This window comes from Rattus norvegicus, chromosome 3, assembly GCF_036323735.1.
Source record: "Rattus norvegicus strain BN/NHsdMcwi chromosome 3, GRCr8, whole genome shotgun sequence".
NCBI lineage: Eukaryota > Metazoa > Chordata > Mammalia > Rodentia > Muridae > Rattus > Rattus norvegicus.
In genome coordinates, this window is record NC_086021.1 from 164351016 (window position 1) to 164370625 (window position 19610).

The 19610-nt window shown below is 42.0% G+C and overlaps 1 protein-coding gene across 11 annotated transcripts in view; it reads right to left on the reverse strand.

Annotated features, from left to right (window-relative positions):
* Window positions 1-46: 46 nt before the first annotated feature.
* Window positions 47-19610, reverse strand: part of Ncoa6 (nuclear receptor coactivator 6) — a 71018-nt gene continuing 51454 nt past the window's right edge. For 5 of the 11 annotated variants that reach the window (XM_039104105.2, XM_039104104.2, XM_006235296.5 and 2 more), the window contains 5 exons: window positions 13903-16878; window positions 11064-11132; window positions 7996-8032; window positions 4329-4477; window positions 47-607 (listed from right to left, as the gene is read on the reverse strand). In XM_039104105.2, coding sequence (XP_038960033.1) covers window positions 564-607; window positions 4329-4477; window positions 7996-8032; window positions 11064-11132; window positions 13903-16878 — 3275 coding nt within the window. In that variant the 3' untranslated portion in view covers window positions 47-563. Of the gene's footprint in view, window positions 608-4328; window positions 4478-7995; window positions 8033-11063; window positions 11133-12807; window positions 12918-13902; window positions 16879-19610 lie in introns of those variants that run through there. The other 6 variants (XM_063282997.1, XM_063282996.1, XM_039104106.2 and 3 more) reach the window with 4 other exon arrangements.

The following is a 19610-nucleotide window of genomic DNA, read 5'->3' on the forward strand; positions in this document are numbered from 1 at the left end:
CCCACAAGAGAAGCTTGATCATCCTTTCCAATAACATACTTTTAAGTTCTATGACAAAGACATTTATTTAACACGTTCAGTATTTCACATTGTACAAACCCTTAGATTCTCTTTATTCACTGGTCCATTTCTACAACAAATACATCCAAAACACTATATAATAAAATTATTTACATTTCCAAATGACAAGATTGCTTTTTGCCCCACTACTGCTATTCACACACAGTACTTCCACAGCACAATACATCATTACAAGATCTACAAATGTTCACCCTGTACTCTAGGCTGCTCAAGAAATGTGAAACTAATAACATTTACAATGGCATTAGCTCCTTTCAATACATGGCAACATTTTAGAAGCCTTGAACTTCATTTTGCAACACCAAAAGGGCTGCTCCCCATTACACTTTATGAGACAGGTTTTAGGGATTAGGAAAAGGACCGCGTCATTACGTTATTAAAATGACTGACTGTACAGAAATAGATTTAAAAAGTCACAGCTGAAAATTGCTCTTTGTAAAATTCACAAACATTTACAAGTATCAAGTCATCTTCCTGCTTGCTTACTTGGATTTTCTTCGCTTAGATTGCACTGCACCAGTTATATCTGTCGGAGAAATGGAAGCACACATTCAATGAAGGCAGCAGTGCCCCGTAGGCATGCACAATGACTAGAATTGACATAGTAAAGCCCTATTTGAAAACAGTCACAGGCTTTGCCTGTGGTGAGAAAGAATAACCCCTGTCTGTAGATTAGAGCCTGTCAAGTGGGGAAATGTGATAAAGACCATAGAGATAGATGGCTCAGTGGTAGGAAAGACACTTGAGAACCAACTGGCTGGCATGCACACATACATGCATAAAATATGACAAGATGAAATGCACCTGGCCAGAAAAATTAATACTTGGGGTAGAAAAGAAGCTTTATTATGAGTGTGCACCTGAGCATTCAGCAGGATATCTACCTAGCATGCATGAGGCCCTGAGCTCCATCTTTAGTCCCACAACCCCCAAACATCATGCATACACACATGGAGTGTTCAAAACAGGAAACACCTTCCCTGATCCTAAGGGCTGCATAGGTGGGAACGACCTATACACAACAGTGACATAATAGGGAAAGACTGCTTTAATTCCTTTAATTTCCCTTGTACATATCAATGTCTCAAGTTACTCATCTCAGATTTAAATGTTTATTCAAAACTTTTCCAGTCATCTATGTCAGAGAACAGTAGTGCCCTCAAGTTCTGCAAATGTAAACATTTCTTTAATAACTGTACTGACTTACTTTTCATGCTGCTACATGGTAGGTATTTTAGATTTAATAGTACAAAAGAATATTTTATCCTGGTAGTGTGACACATGCCTTGCCATCACACCTGTTATCCAGCACTTAGAAGGTACAGGCACCACACACATGGTCTTGAGAACAGTCTTGGGGCTACATGAGATGTTATGAATAACAAAAGCAAACTTCCAAACCCAAACAATGTTTTATATACTTTACCTCTTTGGAGGTAAAAAAAAAAAGTTTCTCACATTAATTCAAAAGATGAATCAGATTAAATTATTTGCGGATGGAATGAACTCTCTGATGCTACATTACCAGGTTCAGTGTTCTAAGAGAAACTGTCTTCTTTTATCATAACATTTTGAAGAAGGCAGGCCACCACAAACAACAGATGAAAAGAGCAAACATATTACTGCTGTTAACTCTGGTCTATATGATTTTCTAAGATGGACCAATGCAGATCGAGGCTGCTGTTAAAAACTCCAGTATGTTTTCTTTTTTTAAAGATTTATTTCATGGATGAGTACATTGTAGCTATCTTTAGACATATCAGACGAGGGCATTTGATCTGATTACAGATGGCTGTGAACCACCATGTGACTGCTGGGAATTGAACTCAGGACCTCTGGAAGAGCAGTCAGTGCTCTTAACATCTGAGCCGTCTCTCCAGCCCCTCAATATGTTTTCTTATTGGGTGGTCATATTGCTTGTGCCATGTGGGAGAGTATCTCCAAATATTTACAGACTAGGAAGGACGTTAATAACGGTTTTCTTTATGGCACACATAATTCCCCACAATCAACTATGTATTAATTTATACAAGATCTCTCTCTGTAGTTCAGGCTACCTGAAGTAACTACTAGTCCAGGCTGGCCTCGGACTTGTGGTCCATCCTCCTACATCCACCCCTCAAGTGCTGGGATTACAGGCATGGGTCACTATCCTGTCCCTATCATCAACTCTTAACTTTTCACTGCAAGCAAACCTGTTATTTGGAGTGAAATAGGTAACTGTACAGAAATAGATTTCTATATATTAAGTGGGGTTTTATCTTTATCCTTTAAACAACATTTGGGCTGAGGAGATGGCTGGGTTGGTGAAGTACTGGCCGGAAAGCCTGAGAAGCTGAGTTTGGATCCTCAGCACCCACATGAAAAGCAAGGGCCGGAGCTGGGCGCGCCTGTAGTCTCAGTGCTTGGGAGGAAGCACAGGCAGTTCCCTGGAGCTCGCTGGCATCATCAGCAAGTTCCAGGTCTAATGACAGAATACTGGCTCAACAAAAACAAGGTAGAGAGCGGCTGATACCCAGCACTGACATCTGGTCTCCACATGCATGCACACTCATGTGCACAATACCTGAGAGAACTCATGCATACATATAGAAGTATCAACTAAGTCAACTTTACAAACAGCAGCTGGTGGTGCATATCTTTAATCTTAGCACCCAAGAAGCAAAGACAGGAGGATTTCTCTGAGTTTGAGGCCAGTTTGGTCTAAGTACTGAGTTCCAGAACAGCCAGTGACACACAGAAAGACCCTGTCTTAAAAAAAAAAAAGAAAGAAAATCAAATGGTGGATCCGAGACACAGACAGATAAGGCTAAGAACTGAGGGTGAGCACTGTCAGGTTTGACCCCCTTTTGTTCCAAGTCACTTCAAGGGACCCAGTGAATTTTAATACAAAAAAAAAAAATCAATGTATGAGGCCCCCAGTAAAGGTGGTGATATATTTTTATGAAAAATGTCTTTTAGCTCCCAAAAGACTAAACTTTTGGCAGCAAAATCAATAATACCCCTTAAGGTCAGTTAAGACAATTTACTTGCTATTCTCCTGTGAACTCAGCATATTTAAATTTAACCTGTCCTTCAGAAAACAATGTAACCAACCCTACCATGCCTTGAATCTCCCATGCAGCTTTTACAACCTAAGATAAATGCAAAGTTTTCATCTTAAGTTACATAATTTTGTATGCCCTTGGCCCAGAATATATGTGTATGTGCATGGTATGGCAATCATTTGCTGAAAACAGCCAACAGGTTGAAAGAAACCTTAAAACAAGTTATCTACCATAAATGCTGCAAACAGCATGTGGCTATAGAATGATCATTCCTGTCTGCTGTGTTGAGGGCTACGTAGAGTCACATGCAGACAGTAAAACGCCTCCTTCCATTCTAAAACTCTGTGAAAGATTTCTGTAAAGAAATCCTTGTTTCTTTCCCATGCCATATTCTCATGCTGTTTAATAAATATAGAACAAAGTCCTTTGTTACGGGTAAGGACAATTAGTGGGTCACAGAGTCAGAGTCACACAACAGACTGCGGACATGCCAAAGACTAGACAGAAACACAGGGAGAGAAGTAATGGTGGCTTTGCTTTCCCTCTTCCACATCATTAACACAGCTCAGTGCTGAGGGTATCTTTAATGCATTAACCAGTGCAAGTAAACAAGTGACTAAGGCTAAAAATTAAAACAACAACAACAACAACAAAAAAAAAAAACCAACCAAAAAACCAAGAACAACTTTTGAAGACTGGTGGGAATGGTTAACAGTGTACCTTTATGCTATCATGAGATAATAAATGTTTGTTTTTGGAACAAGGTCTCTGGATGTAGTCCAGGCTGACCTAGAACTTGGCCCAGAACTGAGTCAGGCTTTGAATATATGATCTTTCTGCCTCAGCCTCCTAAGTGTTGGGATTACAAGCATGTACATTAAAAGTGCATGGCTAAAATTTTGTTTTTCTTTCCCGGTGTTGTGACATAGGCCTTTAATCCTAGCACTGGGGGTAGAAGCAGGTGGATCTCTGTAAGTTCAAAGCCTCACTTAGGTGCAAATATTTATTTAAAACGAGATTACCCTAGTATTCTAAGTTCTTTATTCTCCCAGCAGTGTTACTGCTGTGCATACACGCAAACCATATGTTAACCAAGGACAGCTAGGAGGGAAGCGAATGGACGGACGGGAGCTGCTGTGATGAGGACCCTTGCACATCTTAATCTCCCCACGCCCACAAGCATCGGGCCCCACTGCTGACCTTTAGTAGAGCTGGAGGCTGAAGCAGGTCGAGAAGATCTTTTTCGATGTCCATTTTCCACATTCTCAGAAGCCATAGTTGGCTCCTCAGTTCGAGAGTTTCTTCGGCTGGGGGTTTTGGACTTCTCAACTGTCTCTTTTGGCTCACTGCTAACAGACAGAAGTACCACATTTCCAAGAAAGTTAAGGGCATTACGACACACAAAAAGGGACTCTTTAAAGTTTCATTCAGAAAGTAGATTACTAGCAGCTACCCAGGGCCAGGGATACAGCTCAGTCTAGCTGGTATGTACAAGGCCTGAGTTTGATTCCCAGCATTGAAAACAAAAACAAAAAAACAAAACAAGCCACAGTCAATCTAGATAGAAACAGAAAAATGCTACTGAGAATTTAAAAGTGAGTCTAGCTTGTTACAGTAGAAAAATAAAATAAGAAAGCACAATGCTGGTGGACTGTGGGAAGGCAGGTGAGAGGCATAAAGGACTGCAGCAGGTCCTCTGAAGACCCTCACTGCTTCCCTAAGGTGGTAATACACCCCTTCACACATCACTTGGTGAAAGTCTAGGTGCATAGTGTATTTAATAGATGTCCACAAGTTTCTGCTAGCCCGAAATAATACCTAAAATCTGTATGTAGTGGTGCATACCTTTAATTCCAACATTTTAAGGGCAGAGGCAGGCTGATGCCTCTGAGATTGAGGCCAGTCTGGTCTACATAGTAAGTTATAGTCCATCATAGGTTACAAAGAGAGACCCTGTCTCAAAAGAAATTATTTGAGGGTGGCTAGGAAAATTTGAGCAGATATTGGAATTAGATAAAAATATAGTAATAAGTAATAGGACTATATTCACAATCTACTGCAGATAAACTGAATGCCCTAACTCCAACCCTGGAATTTTAGTAGAAAAAGATATTTATTTATTTAATTTATTGACAGAGTTCTTGCATGTAGCCTAGGCTGCCCTGGAACTCACAGAGATTTACTTGCCTCTGTCACCAGAATGCTGGGATTAGAGACATATGTCGCCACTACCACCATCCAGCCAGTAGTTAAAGGTTTAAAATTGGTAATACTATTGTTATTAAAGACACAGGGACAAGTTTATGACAGACATAAAAATCATCATCATCATAATAATAATAAAAGATACTTAGTTATGGCATATCTAAGTGCAGTCTTAAAATTATTTTGTGGAAGATTATGCCACACTATCCATGATAAACGAGTGCATGTGTATTTCAAGTAGCCAAACCAGTAGAGAAGTTGGCCAAGTGCCCACATGTGGAATAGCGTGTCTCTGTATATGCTGTAAAGAAGACTACCGGAGGAGTCACGCTGCAACTTTCTGATGTTCCTTTTCTCTCCACCCCCCCCCCCTTTTTTTTGAGATAAGGTCTCATGTAGTCTGGCTTCATATTTACTATATAGCTAAGGATAACCTTGAACTTTTAGTTCTCTAGCCTGTACCTCCCAAGTGCTAGGATTATAGGCATGTGCTACAATTACCAGGCTTAATCCTGATATGAATCTGAAAATTTCTTAATAAACTTTTTACTATATCCATGGTTCAGAATGCTTATTAAGATAATTTTTAAAAATCACATTAAATTTATTTGCAAGGCACAGAGCGGAAATGTTATACAATAAAACAAGATAAAGCCCATTTCTTCTGGGAAGTTTTCCCTGCCTCTCGCACCCTGTAGACTTCTCTTCTCCTCTTGGGTTCACAGTCTAAATATATGACCTTCTAAAGCATCCACGGGGTGCTCTATTTTATATGGGGGTTTTAAAGATTTACCTATTTTATGTGTGTGGGTGTTTTGCCTGTATGTATGTCTGTGCACATACGCATGCAGTGCCCTTAGAGGCCGGAAAAGGATGTTGGATCCTCTAGAACTGGAGTTACAGAGAGTTGAATCACTGTGTGGGTGCTGGGAGTCCCCGAGTCCTCTGGAAGAAAGGTCAGTGCCCTTGACTACTGAATTGTTTCTGCTCTCAGCTCCAGATGGTCCATTTTAATGTCCTGTGCCTTTCATGAGCCTGTGAGCTCCTTAAAAGTACAAATCACAGCTTGATTATCAGCTACCACTGCATCACCGCTCACTCTTGCTGGGAGAACTTTTGCCAGTAGCACTGTGGTTGGGAACTGGGCCATACCTGTTCATTTATTACTTATCTACCTCACATCAAACCACAAACCAAGAAAAGCAGAGAAGCCAGATGAGCTAGGGTGGAATTACAAGTAAAGAGGTTTACATCACTTTTTAGAGATTCTAAGGATAGCTTTCTGTTTGAACTTAGAAAATAGTTAACTTTTCTGATAGCAGACCCTTTTTCTTATGACTCAATCAATCAATCAATCAATCAATCAATTAATCAATCAACAAACAAAGCAAGCCACAGTAATACAACAACTCTCATGTGTTTGGGTGGTCAGTGTTCAGGCAGCTCTGTGAACAGATACCTATGGGGTAAATACCATCTTGATAGAGAATTAGATAATATGGGTCAAGTTGGAGAACCTGTGCATTTATCAGCTACAATGCTTAACTCCTTGCTCTCTAGAGTGTAGAGTCTTATCAAACAAACAAACAAACAAACAAAACCCTCAACTTGTCTACTGTAATACATAGGTCAAATGTGAGAGAATTCTGGGGTCAGAAAGAGATGGGTTGGAAACTCAATTTCACCATTTGCTCTATCTGTGAATCTGGGCAATTTAGTTAAAGCTCTCTGACATTTAGATTTCTCATCTATATAATATGTTTTATGATTATAATGGAAAATGTGAAAATAAAGTAATACATCTAGAGAGCTTATAGCCCAGGGTACAGCAAGGAATATATTAGCTGATATAAAGAGCTGATATGAGGGCTGGAGAGGTGGCTCAGCAGTTAGAGCACTCACTGCTCTTCCAGAGGTCCTGAGTTCAATTCCCAGCAACCACATGGTGGCTCACAACCATCTGTAATGGAATCTGATGCCCTCTTCTGGTGTGTCAGCAACAGTGTACGCACATACATAAATAATTTTTTTTTAAAAAAAGAGCTGATAGGAAGATCCAATGAGAAATAATTATGAAGATACTTTACAACTAAATTTCTATATAAATATGAGACATTCATTAAAATGTTACTGTATTCCTTCACTAAAAAAAGGGTGATTCTTGGGAGATTAAACTCCTTTCTAGGGCTGAGGTTAAACCACAGATGTGCCTTATCTGTTTGGTTATATAGGGCAGCACAGCTAACTCAACAGGTAGGGCCTGGGGTTATACCCTACCTACCCTACCTGGCTTTTTCCTCTCTCACCTTTGAGGATCAAATAACTATGCTCAGAAGACATATTTGAGGACCACCAGTAAAGAAGGTAACATTTATAAACAGAACACTCATTTCCTCGCTATGTTGAGTGCTGAATACATCATCAGTTTTCAAAACAATCATAAAAGGTAGAAACATAGTCATCAAGTTTTATTAGGCGAAATGTTTCCCCAGAGGAATGAGGGCTCATAGCAGCTCTCTCTCTCTGTGAGCAGTAACAATAAACTGGTGCCAGAGTACAGGAGAAGGACAAGGTGAGGAGAGGTTTAAAGACTGAGAAAGCTGATATCCTTCAAAGAAGTTATGTCAGGGTCATGCTAGGTCTGCAGAAATGGTCATCTTACCTTTGTCCAGAGGCTATGGCAGCATTTGCCTCAAGTTCTGTAAAAAAAAATACAAGGAGAGAATGAGATGTGGACGCTGTTATGTGTGTCCACAGGGAGAAGACAGGAATTACAGAATTCAGAATGCCATATTTACACTAACAGTTTTCCATGTCCTGTAGGAGTCTCACCCTGTGGAACATGGAGACAAAGTCTGCACTGACCCGACTTGGTTGTTGAGGGCACTTACTTGGTTTATTTTTATTTATAGTTCACTGTGAAATAATCCTGTTTGGATCAACAGAACTAAATTCACATTGCCTAGCTCAGATTTCATCCAGTTAAAACTAGGTTAGTAAAAGAAGCTTCTTCCTATCATGTAGACAAGATAGTTTTCATTTTTAAAATATCGCCACTCTCCTGCATTTTCTTTTTAAAGGCAATTACCTTTAAATATAATAGAATGTCTATTAAAGATTCTTTCCAGGGGCTGGGGATTTAGCTCAGTGGTAGAGCGCTTACCTAGGAAGCGCAAGGCCCTGGGTTCGATCCCCAGCTCCGAAAAAAAGAACCAAAAAAAAAAAAAAAAAAAAAAAAAAAAAGATTCTTCCCCCGTCCCTAACAAGTTTCACTGAATTTTAGAGGGCCCTACTTTGAGATACTGCCCACAGACTAAATTATATTTAATTTCTCAATATTTCATAGACGTCATCAACTACCAAGCAATGACCTAGAGACAGCTGAAACAGTTTGTCTGGCAGGACTCATCAGTGAGCATTCTCTGGGTTTATCGGAGACTTCTTTTCAGCACCAGCCATAAAATGAAGTGAAATGAAATAAAAACAACAAAAAACCTTCTAGCGCTATCTTCTACAAAGGTGGAAGGCCTTTCTCTAACGTTCTAGACAGTCATGTTTCCTGCCTGTGCCCTCCCTGGCCCTGTGCCTGTTTCTGTCCTTAAAGAGTCCAGTGCCTCACGCTCAGTACTGACCCAACAAAGCGCATGGTCATTTCTTTGAAGGCAGAATTACTCGGCTTAATTTTTTCTAATCCCAACTTTTTTTTTTCCTTCCTTCCTTCCTTCCTTCCTCCCTTCCTTCCTTCGTTCCTTCCCTCCCTCCCTCCCTCCCTTCCATGTATGGGGCTCATTCTATAGCCTATGATGTTCTGGAACTCACTATGCAACCCAGGCTGAGCCCCACACTCATGGCAATCTTCCTGCCTCGGCCTAAGTGCTGAGGTTACAGGGAATGAGCTACCATACCTACTGTGTGTAATTTCTTATTATCCATGTGTTCATATGACAATTATTTTCCTTCTCAGGACTCAGTGCCTCATATGAAAAGTGTAGGTGACTACGTTGTCCGCTTTAGCATAAAGATTAAATTGAAATAAAACATGAGTTTTAGTATAGGGCTTGGTATGTAATTGTGACTCAGCGTCAACCATTACCATCTGCTGTGTTGATGGTCACTTCACACTCCTGTGAGGAGGCCGGACCTTCACTGCAGAATGCTCACAGAAGGGAGTCCTTGCCTTCTGTCTTCTGCTTAGTTCCCAGAATCTTTTCCAAAAAACTGATGTAATGCTGTAAGAAACAGACACTACTAACTCCTTCTTAGGTCTCTGCTTCCTTGCTGGGTCAGCTAGAGCATACAAATTCATCTAATATATACTTAATAATAAAAACATGGATGAGCAATCTCAAGTGCTAGATCAATAATAAAAAATAGCTCAAGTAAAAAGAGGTACTGTCCTTGAAGAGCTTCACCCCCAAACATCTCATTCTGTATGACAAGCTCCCTGAACTCCCTATGTAGCCTACTCTGGCCTCATAGTAGTAATCCTCCTGCCTCAGCCTCCTGAGTGCTAGGATTATTTGCATATGCTACATCAGGCTAGTCTGCTCTTTTAGTATTAATTTGTAATTAATAAATTCTGTCTGTTTTTTGAGACAGTCTTTCTATGTAGCCATGGCTATTTTGGACCTTACTATTTGAGGAGGCTGGCCTCAAACTCTCAGAGATCTGCCTGCTTCTGCCCAAGTGCTGGGATAAAGGCGTGCGCCACTAGATCCAACTTGTATGCTCTTTTGAAAGACAAAGAAGTAAAGAAGTTGATTTTAAGAACGTTTACACTAATTTATGTAAGAGGAAGGTTCTAAGGATGTGTTTACACATGTGCACATGTGAGATGTGCCATGCGCAAGAGTGTTCATAAACCACCACAGAACTGTGAGATCCTCTAGAGTTGGAGTTACAGGCACCCATGAGCCATCAGATGTGGGTGCTGGGAACTGATCTGGTCTTTGGGAAGAGCAGCAAGTGCTCTTACCTACTGAGCCGTCAGCCCAAGCGTACAGCATCAATGAGTTTTTTTCTAACTTCCTTTGGGAACTAGTCATACTTTCTCTTTTGTACCTTCAACAACCTTCTATGACAATGAACCAAGTAAAACTATGAAAGTGTCTATGATACTCGTTGGTTCTGGTACCTACTTTGCAAAGGCAGAAGTGCTGTTACTGCCATCAAGGTGCTTGTGTGTTCAGAACTGACCCAGCATCTCACAGCAGCTGTTACAACTGAATTCTCCTTCTGGGAGCACCACCCCTAGTTCTGTTTACTTGGGCTGTTTATGATATCTTGGTCATGGGGAGAAACTTAGTCACAGGGAGATGGCTAGGATGATTCATGGAAGCGGAGGGGCTGGAATATGCTCCTACACCCAGCATGGTACTCCAGCTACATTTTGGTACATCCATGCTTGTCACCCCAGTAAGCAAGCACATGCTAACTACTCAGAAGCCAGCTGTGGATAGCAGGGTCATAGAACAAGGGAAACAACTCAGGGTAGGGGACAGACAACGAGCACAGAGTGCCCTTCTGGAGCTCTCTGGGAACACTACAAACATGAAAATGAACAAGCTGCCTGGGAAAAGTAACCAGAGTACCACTCAAGTTCTGCCACTCCATTTAAGCTGGCTTGGAAAACAAGTAGGTAAGACAATTCAAGATACTTACTGGTGTGAGAACTGACTCCTTCACTCTATCCCATCCCACTCCAACAAGATATTCTACACGGTGCCTTACCTGGTCTGCCAACAGAGCCCTGCAGTGCTGTGGCTGGAGATTCCTTTGGGACTAAAGTCTGTGAAGGGGCTAAGGCAAGAAACAAACAAACAGGTCTTTTACTTTCTTTTCTTTTTAACCAACTAAACCAGAAAGCATTAACCAAGCAGCTAAGTAACTGCGGAAACACCATATTCCTAGAAGGCCACGCTTGCACGCTTGAAGCTGATTGTCAGCATGTACTTAACAAACCAACCATTCTAACTGTCAGCAGCAAGGATCTGCTCCAGGATCTATCTGCTCCTCCCTTTACACTGGAAAGAACCAGGAAGGAGATGGCTACCAGAACAACTGCAGCCACAACTGTAGGGCCAGCTTCAGGTTCTGACTTGTTTCTTTCCGTGTGGTTTTCAGACAGGGTCTTTCTCAGTCTCCTCAGCCTGGTCTGAGACTCTTGATCCTCCCACCCCAGTGCTGGATTACAAGTATGTGCTACCACACTAGGCCTAATGGCCATTAAAAAAATAACAAAACGGAAAACTATATCTTAGTAAGTAAGCTAGCTACTTTTAGAATGACCATATCACTCACCTCAACATTAAAAAAAAATTATGTAACCCCGGTAGAGACTACACACATTCCTTGATTACCAAAACACACAATTCTGTCCTTTTCTATAGCATCTAGCAAGAGTGATGGGCATAAGACAGACAATAAGTATATACTTAATCAATCAATCAATTTAGTATCAATTACTTCTCTAACAAATAGCTAAAGGACTTCTCTGGGCAGCTCAGCCTACTATGGAAGGTAAGATAAATGCACACATACACGTCACTATGATATCATATGGAAAGAGACATAAAATATAAAGTGCCATGGGAGTCCAAAGGGAAAGGATATTCTAGGCTGGAAATGTAGAGAAATACTCCAGGTAGAAAGGTCAGAATGAGTCTTTGAAAGACAGAGCAGTCTCAGACCCTCGAACTAGAACACACGAGACACTCTAGAGCAGAACTTCATTGTACAGTGAAGACTTAGGCTTAAGTATGCCAGGGCTATCAAGGGTATGCCCTCCCGTCTTAACACCTCAGCTTAAAATTCTTGATAAACTACAACAGTAAATTTTACCCTCTGATGGAAACTGAATTTTGTAGATTTCTCTCTCTGCTTAGTAACTTGCTAGCTCATCTCCCTAAAACTTATGTTTCTCTACTATCAACTGTGAGCCAAATAAAAATATTTTCTAATTCTTTCATCATTATTCTCTTAGCATTAGAGGGAAAAGTTCACAAAAGGAAACAGAAATGGAAACACCAAGCAGCAGAGGATATATTTAGGCCACACCAGTTTCTTCTGGTTTACAAAGGTTTCATGGAGCTTGGTTTGGCCTCAAACTCAGTCTGCAGCTGAGGATGGCCCTGCGCTCCATCTTCTCACCTCCTCTCCCACAGGCTGCATGTGTGCAGCACCATGCCCAGCTTCTAAAAATCCTTATAATCACCTACATCCACAAAACTCAAACCTGAGACACAGAGCCGTCCCCAGCAGTCTCTCTCTCCTATAAGGACAATGAACTCTTTGCAGGCCTTCACCCCTTCCTGTATCTCTAACACTAAGGTAAGCAGGAGAAAGAGTTCCCTTTCTAGAGCTATGTCTGAAGCAGTATGCTGGCACTTGATATTCAAGTCCTCTCACTGAATCCTACGTATCTGGGTGGTAGAATTATAATCTCCACTTTACAGGTGAAGTACAAGGAACTCACCAGACTGTAACTGGCAACCAGTGGAGCTAAAATTTGAACTCTGATCATAACCTGAAGCTGGTATTCTTTCTGCTCCTCCTCCTAATTGGTAGGCACTCAAAGTATTTTAGCTGCATAAATAAAAGAGGCATTATTAGCTGGCTTAGATACTGCAGAGGCCTCCCAGCTATGACTACCTTGTCTCTAGAAACACACGGTGTCAGCACCATTTGAGGCATACAGGAGAAAGGAGGTATAAAGACACCTGTGCTTCCAGTATTAACCACCGATCTATACACCCGAGATAACTTGGACTAGTATCCAGTAATGCAATTCATTAAGAGGCCATGTCCAAAGGAAATGGGCAATAGCACTTAAACCATATCACCGTGTTTTAGGTCCTGTGCTAAGCACGTCATATGCATTACCTCACTGAAATCTTGTGACCATTACTGTCTCTACATTACAAAGGAGGAAGTGAAACTTGCCCCAGCCCACTGAGATGGTAAATGCTGGTAGTTACCAACTCAAGCCTATCTGACTCTTCCCCCTTCAGATTTTCCTTTGCTTATCACAAAACCTGGTTTTCTGGTAAGCTTTTCTGGAGCAATTCAAACAGAAAGGCCCCTGAGTTAGCATACAATGAGAACAAGACAAGAAGAACATGTAAGTCTTCATCATGGGAGGGGCATAGAGAGGTCGATGTTTACACTTAAGGGACTGTGCCAGGCCAGAGACTTAAGAGTATAGGCTCAACAAATATTAGACATTTCTGAGCTTCACTCTTTTCACCCACAGCAAGGAATAATGCTATATCACATGGTTGGTATACAGATGATGTGAGATAGTGTGTATGAAAAAGCTTTTCAAAACTGAGAAACATATACACATAAAAATGAAACATGAATTGATTCAGAAGCCAGGAAAGAACCATGTTAATGAATATAAACTGAACATGGGATTTAAAAGCCTATTTTTCAATGTACTTTCAGTAAGTAAGTCTACAACTACTGCCATTTTTCTTCCTTTAAGTAGAAAAGGGCTTGTCTTTCTCTCTTGTAGGGCAGGTCAGCAAAACACTGACACGAGGAGCTGATGCCAAGCTCAAGTACATACCTATGCTGGGTAGAAGCTCTGGATGGGATCCCACCTTCTCCTCCACTAGGCCACCTGCAAGTGGCTCAGATGTTATCCCACCATGATTGCCTTTTGTGGTTGGCGCTGTGGAGATGAGCTCAGAGGGTACCAATGTGGTTACTACAGAGCGTACACTGGTGGGAAGAGCACCGCCAGGTAAGATGGGTCCTGTTGAGGTGGAGCTTGGGCCCATGGGGCTAGAGGTCATTTTTAGGAGAGTGGGTGCTGAGGGTGTTGGGGTTTTACTGTCCAGCTCTGTGGAGCACTGCTCTGTTCCCATTAGCCCAGGAGTTGTGGTCTCTAGCCCTGGGCCTTCAGTTTCTCCATCTGCACCATACTGTTCTTCCCCTTTCTCCAGAGAGCCTGTAACTTTCTTACAAGCTTTGGTCAGCAAAATCTGGCCAATTTTGTCCACTTTTCCTTTGCCCTTACTGGATGAGACTGGGCTTCGCCGATTGGCAGAGGAGCCTGGACTATTGGCCAAAAGGGGAGAAACTACTGTGGTTGGTTGTGAAGAAGGCAGAGTGCTCTGGTCTGCTGAGGTGTTCGTCTGAGGACTAGCCTCATCTGGATTTAATTCTTTTACTTGCTGGACAGAAGGATTAGGAGCGACGACTGGAGAGGATGTACAAGGAGGGGAAGGCAGCGGAACAGGAGTGGCTCGTGAGCTAAGGACCAATGGCCGACCTGTCTGTATATTTGGAGCAGGACTACTGGAGGGGACATTAGGTGTTACAGGAGCTGAAGAAAATTTTATGTTCTGAGGTATGTGTAAAGGTCCAACAACTGCGACAGAGGGAGGCATCAGGCCACTGTTGGTTGTCAATGGGGTTGCAGGGATTGTGCTTGGCTGTGATCCTTTCATAACCTGAATTATTGAAGATGAATTGATAAAGACAGGTGTAATGAACTGAGGCCGGGCATTAGATTGAGCAGCTGACTGTCCCTCAGAAACCATAACTTTGTTACCCACGTTGGGCATCGTGACGACTGTCGACATCAATGCAGACTGCAAGTGAGTTGGCAGGGCTGCTGATGTGTTAGATGAAGTGGTTATGGGGTTGGAAGTAACAAATACAGTTATTTGGTTTGGGGGTAAGGGAGTAGAAATGGAGGAAGAGCTGACAGGTCTTGACATTACTGGAGGGATGCTTGGTGCAATGTTTGAGCTGACCTCACTCAATTCTGGATGCGCAAGGGTTGAACACGGCTCGTTACTGTGAGGTAAGTTTAAAGAATTAGAGGGTTCTTTAGAAGACGGATCCTGCAGTGTGGGAATGACAGATGCTTTTTTGAGGTCCTCTCCTGAAACTGCTGGAGGTGTTACTTCCAGATCTGTAAGCCCAGGGGGTTTAATGGTCACATTAGGAGCTCCAGAGTTGTCGAGAAGTTGGCTTAGTGATGTTGGTGCTTCTCTCATGGCAGGAGACATCAAAGTTTTGTTCTCTTCTACACTGGGGAGTTTGTTAGGATCCAAAGGTTGCCCATCCTTTTTGGACTGATCTTCGGGGACAACCATTTTAGCTTCTTGGATAGGGACTGCTTTCAGCTCAGTGTTTACCTGTTCCTTCCTCCCCTGGGAATTCTGGCAATCACTGTCCTGAGGAACATTCAAGCTCTCTTTGTTATCCTCAACAACAGTCCCCACTGCAGGCGCAGGCACGGTGGGATTCTGGGAATTAAGCCCATTATTGTTAGGAAAGCTTCCAGATAAAGGGGGATTGGCAAGTGGAGTGGGACCAACCAACACATTTCTAGGCAGCTCCATGTTCTGCAACAGGGTTGTGCTTGTTTGAGAAGCCAGAGTAAGTTTAGGGGCTTTTGAATTTTGCCTTCCAGGACTTGGGGTAGTCTTTCTACTGGACCCCGGACTAGACCTGCGACTGTTGCTTGGACTTGCCCGTTTTGTTGTTCCAGGATTAGACTGTTTTCCAGAACTCACCACCACAGAATCTAATTTATGAGCTTGTGGGGCAGCAAAGTTAGGAGGATTACTTACAGTGAGATTTGAAGGTGCTTGCCCAATGGCCTTCAGAGTTGTTGGATTTAAGCCCTGTTGATCAAAGCCCCTATTTAAGTTTGGCCTGGGAGGTAAAGGAATATTAATCTGTGGAGGGAAGAGTCCTGCTATGGAAGCATTGAGTCTTTCTGGAGAGAGACTGATTTCTGAAGGTTCTGTGCTAGGAGGGCGGTTGTTGGGCGTCTGAGGATAATAGGGTCTGGGGCTGGCTCTGTTTGGTGTTTTAGGCCTAGATGTTTGGGTTGGTGCAGCCACATTTGGAAAGTGGTGGCCATGGGAACTAGGCAAGGAGTTTACAGGAGGCTGCTGGGGAGTTGCACCTTGAGTTGCTGAAAGGGGAGATGGTCCAGGTTTGGGTCCTGTCATCATTAATTGATTCTGAGAAACTACTAAATGCGAGGGCATGTTACTTGGGCCTCCTGAAACAGATGGTACTTCACTGCCACCAGCTTCAGGAAGTGAGGGCATCTCTCCTAGTGGTGAGCTGGAATTCTGTGGGCTCTCCTGGTATACCATCTTTCTTGAATTACTTCCCAGCGGAGTATTCACAGGCATTGGCATCCTTTGTTTATCAGGTGACGGTGGCACAGAGGCAGGTCCTTGCAAACTAACCATGACAGGCACATTGCCACTCTGTTGCATGGGCACTCTTTGGGAGTCTGGGTTCAGAGGACCCCGTGGAGGATGGACATTTTGGGAGACCGGAAGCCTAATGGATTTGGGATCTTGCTGCATCATGAGCATCATCATCATCTGCTGCTGCTGCTGCTGCGACTGTGGCTGACTAGGTGGTGGTGGCTGCGGCTGTGGCTGCTGTTGAGGCAGTTGTGGTTGTGGCTGCTGCTGTGGTGGCTGTGGTGGGGGTGCCACATGCTGCATGAGTTGAGGAGGCATCTGCTGCAGTGGCCTCTGTTCAACTGGTTGTGTAGGATAACCTAAAACAAGCCCCCAAAATCAGGGAAGTTAGACTTTTCAGTGAGAAAACTTTGCTACCTTTCGAGTATAGCTAAGCAGTACTCATAGGTAGCAGACCGTGCACAAAGAGCTCAGGCATGCTGCTCCCAGGACAGCCCCTCATTATTCGACCCAAGCAAGGGAGGGGGCACACTGCTTAAGGAGGCAAAAGCAAAGCATTAAGACCATGAAGCCCCTTGGTGTTTAGGCTGCAAATGAAGCGTTACTGTATTAAGATTGTGCTATGCACTATAAGTGGTTGGATCTACCAGCTGAACATGAAGAGAGAGAAGCTATCAACAGTAAGTGGATGGCTGCCCAGCATTTAGGTCTCATGTAGAAATAATCAGGAATTCACTGTGCATATGAAAAAAAAAAAACACATTTAGAAATTGCCTTTTCTTGGAGCAGAGGACTTGTTTTTCTCAAGATTTGGTTTTGATGCAAACAGCCTTTTTATTCCTTCAGTAAAATTAAATATATAATTCTATGATTGAGTTCTTCTAAACAGGATTTCAATTAGTCTGGTCCATGGTCTCCATATATTATGCTGTATTCTTTGGGCTTGATCCTCTGGAGAAAACTGAATGCACTACACTGCTCGCTCCTAGACACTGCTCCTAGGTGTGCATCAGCTTAATAAACAGAGGAGCAATGGGCTGATTATTATGGTGAAATTTAAATAAAGTATTCATGTTTTTATGCATATTCATTTCCATGTACCTTCACATACAGAAGTCTTTATTTGGAAAGGTATTTTCTATGAATCCACAACTGAAGAATAAATAAGCCAGAAGCAGACCTCAGGGATAAAAATAATTTTGGGACAAGAACTCTGAGGACAGTGCCTTCTAAATTTGAAGAAGGCATCATCATACATGATTCCCTCTTTTGTGATGATTTATTTGAATTTCTGAACAAAAACTTTATACAATCAGCAAGGTGTTTTGTGGGGGAAAGTAGAATTACGTCAGGGATGTGATTCCATAATTATATTTATTCAACTGTTGCATGAAAAATAACTTGGAAGTTTTACAGCAAGTGTAAGAACACAGATAACTAGCCCTGGCAGCTAGGAGAGATTCTGGATCAGGAATTTTCAGAGCAGCTACCGAATGCTTTGGGCAGACTCTGTGCTTAACAGAGTTACTGTCTTCTAGTCAAAGATTTCCATGGTACCAACGAGCAGAATCCAGTTCTGAAGTTGTTTTCGATTTGTTTATCTTTGCTTTTTGGTCTTAAACTCATTAAGTAGCTGAGGGTGAACTTGAACTGCCAATCTGCCTGCAAATGCTGGGAATACAGTTTTGAAGATTTTCTGAAAATCCTTGTTTTGTTTTGTTTTAGGCCCAAGTAACTTCTTGATACTTATAAATCTGGCATCCCAACAGGTCAAACACAACAGGTTCTTATATACTTTGGGGTTCCGATATTTAGAAAAGTGTAATTTTTGAAAAAGTTCCTTTGTGTCAGGGCTCTAACACAGATGCCTTTCGGATCTTTAAATGAGTTTATCAGACAGCACAGTAAATACAAAGACAGAAATGACATGGCAGCCTCTCAAAGCAAGAGCTAAAGGCTCAGCTGCTGTAAAGGGTCCCGAAGCTGGAGGAATCAGTCTAAAGGGGCTTAGCGATAGGAAGATAGATTGGCATAGATGGTTGAGAGGGGAAGTCAGGTACACACAGTAACTACATATATTAGCCACGGATACAAAGCCTTGAGGCCTTTAGGGCCAGGCAGGCGGTGAAGAGAGAAGTAGACTGCGTAAGACAGCAGGGTCCTGTGGATACTGCCCCGCTGCAGAGCAATCATCTATTTCTAAAGTTAATTAAACTCGGGATTTATTTACACACCACTAGCAATTCAAATCTGTTACAGGCCAAATTGAGCTTCAGGTTCCCAGTTTGCAGAAAGGAGGCAATAAATGTTTGAAGGAACTCTGGAATCCACGAAACAGTCAGATATGCCTGAGATAAGAGGATACCTCGATTCCTGCTCACAATGTCTTCTCAACATACTCACCAAGGACTAGAAATTACCTGGCCTCAACAGTGTTACTGTGGCTCACAGAGATGACTGTAGCATGCTAATTTGTGATAAGTAACATCAAGTCTTGACATCATGATGGATTACTTTTGAAACATTTATAAATTAAAGGCAGATTAAAGGTTAGTTCTAAAAAATAATATCACTCATAATATGCCAAAAAATAGGTGAGATTACTTAGAGGACCAAACAAAGCATTAATTCTTTTATATCCATAGGAGAGGGCTTGTGAAACTTTGACTCTCATTCTAGAATAAAATTGTAAGTCATTGTTTAGACCAAGAAAAACCAGGTGCAGGGAAATTGTGGTATCTGGTCTTAACTCCATAATGCCTGGGATGGAAAGAGGTTTTTATAAACCCATGTTCTTTCACATCTAACAGATAACAGTTTATAATCAGAGAAGGTCTTTGATGCCATTAGCGCTATTCATTTTAAGCTGTAAGCTGACCGCAGTCACATGAGCATTGCTTATGCTTTAAAGACTCACAATTTTTTTTTTATTTTTATTAAAAAGGTCAACTTGTTTTAAGTCCTAGCAGTGGTTCTCTGCTTTGATAAAGTCTCAGGAAGTAAGACTTGCAGACAAGCAGGTTAAGTGAGTAGCTCTCTATATCATCATATTTATTCTGATGGCAACAAAACTACAATGCTGACCAAAACA